The sequence below is a fragment of the Mastigoproctus giganteus genome, chromosome 2 (genome assembly GCF_048544385.1).
Source record: "Mastigoproctus giganteus isolate SK-2022 chromosome 2, ASM4854438v1, whole genome shotgun sequence".
Taxonomy (NCBI): Eukaryota; Metazoa; Arthropoda; class Arachnida; order Uropygi; family Thelyphonidae; genus Mastigoproctus; species Mastigoproctus giganteus.
Window position 1 is genome coordinate 151277629 of NC_143576.1, and position 7768 is coordinate 151285396.

A 7768-nucleotide genomic window follows, 5' to 3' on the forward strand; every position below is an offset into this window, starting at 1 on the left:
TTTAAGTCCCTGGGGTCTGGTTAGCATAAGTTTTCCTCTTCTCAAATACTTCTGCGGGAAAGACCTGGAATACCTTCAGTTTGTGTGGGGTGTCTATTAATTGGTATAGTTGTTCCTCGCTGTAGGTTGGGATTTCCCTCTTTAGGTTGTTTCTTTGCCCCTGGTAGAGGAGCACGTGCCTCCAATTTTCCACCTGTTCGCAGTGACAGCGGCCTGTGTCAAGGAGTCCTAGCTGGTGCAGTTTGCTATTTAGTGACCCATGCCCAATGAGAATGAAAGAGGACTGGAGGGTTGGGGAAAACAACTTATTGGTTGTTTGGCTGTAGTGAAATTACCTGTGGAAGGAATACCCTGGTTACAGCACCCAACGGCGAGGTGTCCCATCTGGTCTGCCACAGTTTTACCATTTGATTATAAGTGTTTTTTCTTGTTTAACTTTTGTGTTTAGATTGATCTCTACTCCTGCTATTGCTGTTGGAATGCATTTCTTGATTCTGTAGGATAACCCCTGAAGATAATATGGAGGTCCAATGGTAGGGCACCAGCCAATACTTGTAATGAAGCCATGGAGACTGTGCAGCAAACCCAACAGGAGCCCAGCAGCATTGATCTTTGGATTGAAGCTAATTTTCCTTTGATTTTACCATTCGTGGCCCGGTGGAACCAGGCCCCCGCTGCATATGAAACAATGAGCAGAAAAACTGCCTTATAATAGAGGGTCAGGGTGTGCCTTGAGACCCCCACTCGTTCCTTGACACTCTAATTGTACTAACATAGTGTTCGTAGTGCATAACTGCTCAGAAGTCAACTTAAGTCACAGACTACATTGTGCCAAGTACTAATACTACCAATGGCCATGAAACAAATCTATGCCATCAGGTTGCCTCTTGCCAGCTTCATGGTCAAGAGTACACATTTTATATTACAAAGGGTACTAGGAAAGTTTTGCAATATGACGCAACAATGAATCACAGGATGCTGCTTGTTGCTGCATGTTGAGACATGTTCATACGTGCATAGTAGCCACCGCGCCAAGTCGATGGGCTCAGTTATTCATTAGTAGTGAGAGTGTAAAGTGCTTGCGATGGCATCGTGGTCACGAAATGAGATAAGGACAGTTTTGCGGTATAATTTCGTGCGTGGTTTAACCATAGACCAGTGCTTAGAAGAAATGACTCTTGCACTAGATGATGATTGTCCACATCGTACAACGATATTCAGGTGGTATAGAGAATTCCAAAGGGGAAATTTCACTCTGGAGGATTCTGAGAGGCCGGGAAGGCCACGGACGTCAGTTACGGAGGAAAACGTTACTGCTGTGAGGAAAATGCTTGACGAAAACAGGCGAGTGACCTACCGACAGATAGAGGATACTTTGGGCCTAAATGCACCAGCAATTCGTTCGATTCTGCAAGATCATTTGCACGTGAAGAAACTTTGTTCTCTCTGGGTGCCGCATCAACTGACTGAAGAGCAGATGACACGACGTGTGACTTGGTGCCGGGAGATGTTAAAAAAGTTTGATAAGGGACAATCTCGGTATGTGAACAACATCGTGACAGGTGACGAGACTTGGCTGTACTATTACGATCTGCCGACCAAGGCTCAAAACAAAGTTTGGGTCTTTGATGATGATGACACACCCGTCATTGTCAGAAAATCCCGATCTGTAAAGAAGAAAATGATAGCTGTATTTTTCAAATCGAGTGGAATTGTGGAAAGTGTCGTTTTGGACACGCAGAAGACAGTCACAGCTAAGTGGCATACTGAACAATGCCTGCCTAAAGTCATTGGATCTATGAAGAACCTGCGGCCAAAGTCAAGAATGGACACCTGGTACCTCCATCACGAAAATGCTCGAGCTCACCGCGCCAAAGCCTGCACCGAATATTTGACCACGACAGGACTGAAACTTCTCGAGCACCCTCCCTACAGTCCAGACCTTGCTCCCTGCGACTTTGCACTGTTCCCGCATGTGAAAATGAAGCTAAAAGGGAGGCGATTTTCCAGTGATGAGGACCTTCTACGGGCTTGGGACAACGAGTGTGCTTTACTCCCTAGTGAAACTTGGCAGAACTGGTTTAAAGATTGGTTTCGGAGGATGGAGAGGTGTATTGAATGTAGAGGAAATTACTTTGAAAAAATTAAATAAACAAAGCTGTATTGCAAAACTTTCCTAGTACCCTTTGTATTATTAGCCATATGGTGCAAGGAAGCCTGAAGCTTATGCTGCACCAGCCAAAAAAAAATTTCTGAGTTACCTCGAGAGTGAGAGAGAAGTCAAAGGGAATCACCAAGAAAGAGAAGAATGATGATATCCACCTCAGGATCCCGGGTGTACCAAGCCCATAATCACCAGATATGAGCCCCTGGGGCTGAGGTGCTCTTCAGGCAATCTCCACACCAAAACATGTCTATCAGAATGAAGCACTCCATGGCACCTTCTGCCAATGTTTAAGAGTTCATGAATATTGGGAATGACACGGCCAAATGCCAATTGATATTGGCAACCATAATGTAGGGCTTATGCATAGAGCAGCTATGCATAAGCCCTATGCAGCTATCCCTACCACTGAACACAATACTACAACTGCCAGTGATCCTTCAGTATGTATCCTGATGGATGGATGGATGTTCCTATAGCATCCACTCTATGCTGATTTCGTAGATGACTGGGTTGAGGTACAAACCACCATCTTTATAGTTTGATGAACACATTCCCTGAGTTCAATCACATCTTTCTTTCACTGAGATGCCATATACAGTCTTCCGTTATTGATTAACATCCAATAGAGTGGATTCAAGGAGGTTCAACTAAGTTGCAGTTGTACACACAGAAAAGTAAGCGACACATTCAAACTCCATCACAGGTTGAAAGTCTGCAAGTTCCAATCTACACCCAAGACACAGGCAGCACAAGAGATTCATGTCAGTATGTTTAAGCTTATACATGGTACACAAATATTCACAGAGCATAGAGCAGGGAGGGAGAGGGGGTATTTGAATACTTAGTCATATACCACGTATTTAGACTTATACATATAAGTTTATCATTTTCCAGTAGATGAAATAATCAAGTTAACATCATCTCCAATAATCTGCCTTACTCATTTGTTTACAGTAGGATCAAAGAGTCACGTTTCTGATAATGAATTCAACCAATAATAATACTAGTCAACATGATTTTTACCTCCAAGAACTTAAATGCTGTTTTTAACCAATTTTTATGCACAGATTTCGAAAATCACCATGATAGTTTCATATCACATCACAGTTATTAAATATAGAGGGAGTTACGTTTTACCAAAATATGCCAATTTTGCATAATCTGGTCAGTAATGTATGACATACTGATTTATTTTAAAAGATAAATGCTAATTCTCTTAATTTTAGCAATCAATTCTGGCGTTGGTTCAAATTCTGATACAACAATTTACAATTTGAGGAGAGCACACAACATTTTTGGTGAGGATTTTTGTAGGCTGTGCCAAGGTTTTCCAAGTAGGTTCTAGGTTAGAGCAGTGGAATATACTCACAGCAGGAACAAAGATTTCAGTTTCGAAAAAGACAAAAAGTTATTGAAATATTTTGCTACGAAGGACAGTATGTTTTTGCAAAGACATTACAGGACTTCTGAAATAACTTGATATCCTGCATAAGTCAGATGAATGGCATTTATTCAGAGGTGCCTCAAAATTAAGTTTAAAAGCAGTTTTGCTTCATAATGGCAATGAATTTTCATCAGTTCCTGTGTTTCATTTAGTTAGACTTAAAGAAAATCATGAAAGCATGTCTAAGGCTCTACATGCTATAAAATGCTAGGATTATGGTTGGAACATATGCTGTAATCTTAATTTTATTGGTTTACAGGGGAATTTCACAAAATATTGCTGTTTTTTGTGTTTATGGGACAGCCATGTGACAAAAGAACATTATGCTGTGCAACATTGGGACAAGCTTGACAAGTTCATAGGACAACGTTCATACCAGGACAATGTCATGTAAAATATATTCTTTTAGGGCAATCAAACAAGGTTCTTCTTCCACCACTGGACATCAAACTTGGATTGATAAAAATTTGATCATAGTAATGTTAAATAAAGGTCAACAAAACAATAGTTCATGCTTAAACAATGATTTAATTATCCAAAGAAATGAAAACATTGCCTTTAAAATCAAGCAAACTCTAATAATAATGAAATTATTTATGTCACACAAATATTAAAGAATGTTTATTCTTCATCATCATGTTATGCTCCTTGCACTTTAACGTTATGCCAACCAGCTCTTTTTTATAACAATCAAACCATCCAGTACTCACAGTGAAAGTTTCTTTACAGTTGCCCCCTTTTTTTTGTCTTTAAGCATCTCAAAAATGGATAATGCTTTTTGCACAAATAGCAGCATAGGTAAGATGAAGTGCTTACGTAATATTTCGCACAAAGATCTTTAACAGTCATTCTGGCTGCATGTTTGCTTATGATCTCATATTTTGTTTCTAATGTAATAGTAATCGTGGCATGTACTGCAAGAAAGCAAGCATATGAGCTTATGTAGCATCAGCCAAAAAAAAAAAAAAAAAAAAAATTCACACAACCATTCTCTCTAAATGATTTGTCCAGTTCCTCCTTAAATTTATTTAACATATCAACTTCCACAACGACAGATGGAAGTTTGTTCCAGCAATTACAACCATCCACTGGCTAAAGGCAAATTTCCGCACATCTATTCTACAGCTGTCTTTCTTCAATTTGAATTTATGCCCCCTTAGGTTCGTAATCTGAACAAGTGGAAGAATCCCATCAGAATTCAACGTGCTCAACCCATTCAAGGCCTTATACACCTCAATCAGATCACCGCGCAGGTGCCTAGTCTTCAGCCACTGCAATTTGCAGAAATTAAGCCTCTCTTGGTAAGAGGATCCCTTCATTCCCCCTCGCCGACCGGGCTAGCCGAGTGGGTAAAGTACCTGCCCGGCAACCCAAAGGTTGCGGGTTCGATTCCCGCCTCGGGCTTGGATCAAAGTACTGCAAAAACCTTGGGAGGTGCAATATGGCCATAGAAGCCGATGCGCCAACAACTACCAAATCAAAAAAAAAAAAAAAAAAATCATTCCCCCTCACCAATCTTGTTGCCCTTCTCTGTACTCGCTCAAGCAAATCTATATCCTTCCTAAAATGAGGCCTCCAAGACCTGTATGCAGTACTCAAGGTGTGGCCTGACCATGCCTTGTACAAAAGGACAATCACCTCCTTTTCCCTGCTAGCAAAATTCCTATATATCATTGACAAAACCCCCATGACCTGCTCTTGCAGCCTGTCTGCATTGTTCAGAAAACTTCAGATACTTCATATCTGAAGTTTTCTGAACTGCCAGGTCTTTTAATGATCATAGATTACTGATGGTTCCTTGCGAGGGAGAGTAAGCAGGAATGCAAGAGAAAATCCCTTAGTAGTAAACATTATTAAGGTTTGTTGTTTGTTTGTTTGTTTTTTAGGAGCATTAGCAACTAAGGCCATATTGCTCCAGGATAAGCGGTGGTCATTCCCTGTCCTTTCCGCATCCTCCGTATTTGGTGGTGACAGGCTCGAACCCCGGTCTAATCAAGAAGCGTGTGCTACGCACTGCTGCTCCTTCCCACCTGGCTACGGAAGCACCTACATTATTAAAGACAATTACAGGTATGCTGATTATATGTTATCGAAATATAACTATTTCACTATGATTTCTGACATTTTTTCCGAAGTTAAATGAGTTATAGAGAACATATATTTTTTTACACTTGCATTACAAACTCGAATTATACGTATATATTCCTTTATTTTAACATTAAACATTGGTACATCTTTTGATGTAGATGTGATAGAGATTTGTTATGGTGATTTTCGGAATTAGTGCATTTATTTCCTCCAGAATCACACACATATTTTCATTGGAGAGGTATGACAAAAAATATTTTTTGTTGGCTAGTGTAATGTTTCACAGTAATTAATGTAAAAGAAACCTCGTTTTAGGTAGGCCACAGACCTGTTGAAAAGAACAATGTGAAGAATAACAGGATTAATTGGGAGAACACAAGGATATTCTTGCCAAGCAAAAGTCTACTGGGTTTCTGTTAATTGTAGCATCTGGAAACTAGGCATCTGTGTGAGACCTTAAATGAAATGTATAAGACTTTAAAAAGATTTCCGTAGAAGTAAAAACACTTATGACATGGTCATCTTAGAACATGCACATATGAGGGCATGAATTTAAATAGAAAAAGTATAATTTCAGAAATACACATGCAGCAATTAACCAGTGGGAAAAAATGTCCACCTAGTGTTTTTTAAATAGTTAGACTAAATTTAAGGATTTTTTTTTTTTTTGGCCTGATAAGCTTTGCTTCCTTGCCATTTTGTGATTACCAAATACATTCATTCTAAATTTACCATTCTTCATTCACAAAAATTATTACAACCATGCCACCCCTGGGGCTCACATCTGGCGAGTATGGGCTTGGCACACCCACGGTCCTGAGCTGCATATCATCACTTTTTTTTTGGTGATGCCCTCCTAATTTTCCCTCTTCCTCAGGGTATTCAGATTTTTTTTGACTGGTGCAGCATAAGCCTTAAGCTTCCTTACACTATATGGCTAATATAATAATAAATCGGCCGTTGTCCTCCCCAGGGGTAACGGAATGGTATTTTCGCCACTATCATTGCACCGTCAGCTGGAAACCAGGTTGGGGGCAACTGGCCATAAGACATACCGAGGAAACCCCCGCGTACCAGAGGATGATGGAGGCCGGTGTGATTTTAGCCATAAACGCTAGTATGAGGCCGCTACAATAAGATAAGAATTTTTGACCCAGTCCGCCTCTGGAACTGTGAATAATCTGTAGTACACTAAGTACGTTGAAGTGCTTAGATCATCAATACTGTCCATTTCAATTTATGTGCGCATCATGCCACTAAAATATCACCTACTTAGTGTTCTCCCCCCCCCCCAAATTTCCAAACTTTCGGATGTTGGATACTCCGTAAACACCGGGACTTGCAATTTCCAATCAGACTCTGAATATGACACTACAATTAGATAATTACTCCAACATTTGTATTCAATATTTAAATAATGGTATGCTTACCTGTTACATTTTCATTCATTAACTTCAAAAAATAATTAGTTAGCACGCTCTTGGAAACTCGTAAATCTTCTTCAAATGGAGCACCCAAGCAATCGCCTAGTAAGCTGCCAACTAAACATCCGCGGAATTTACCAGCTAATTGGGACGCAATGCTCACAGCGGCCATAGCATTTGAATTTAAAATTAAATTGGTGTAAGGTAGAGATAAAAATTAAGATAATTCTGCACTTTAGTGTTGTGAGTCACGATCAGTCCGCAAATCACCGCCAGCTCCTGGCATGAATCGAATTCTAACGGGCAGTTCCGACTTGACTGAGCATGCGCGACATTGACTGTATACGTATACTAGCAATGTAGTACGTACGTGCAGTATGTTTTTTTTTTTTTTTTTCATTTTCAGAAAGAATAAAAATTTCCTGACTACATAACAATTTGAGGTGATCCTGCACTTCAGTGTCGTGAGTCATGGTCAGCCCGCAAGTCACCGCTAGCTCCGCTATTCTGACGGGCAGCTCCGACTTGCTGAGCATGCGCGATACTCACTATCTTCCGGTTGCCGCTCTATCTACTAGTCTGTGCTGGGAATTGTCACGGAGCATGCGCCACACTCTCCGTACAGTATCTACCGGTCTACATATT

General features: G+C 40.4%; 1 protein-coding gene across 2 annotated transcripts in view; it reads right to left on the minus strand.

Annotated features, from left to right (window-relative positions):
* LOC150089662 (ADP-ribosylhydrolase ARH3-like) overlaps positions 1–7507 on the minus strand; it is a 162841-nt gene extending 155334 nt beyond the window's left edge. For both annotated transcript variants that reach the window (XM_090389585.1, XM_090389584.1), the window contains exon 1: positions 7130–7507. In XM_090389585.1, the coding sequence (XP_090245711.1) occupies positions 7130–7295 (166 nt within the window). In that variant the 5' untranslated portion in view covers positions 7296–7507. The remainder of the gene's footprint in view (positions 1–7129) is intronic.
* Between the last annotated feature and the right edge of the window lie 261 nt (positions 7508–7768).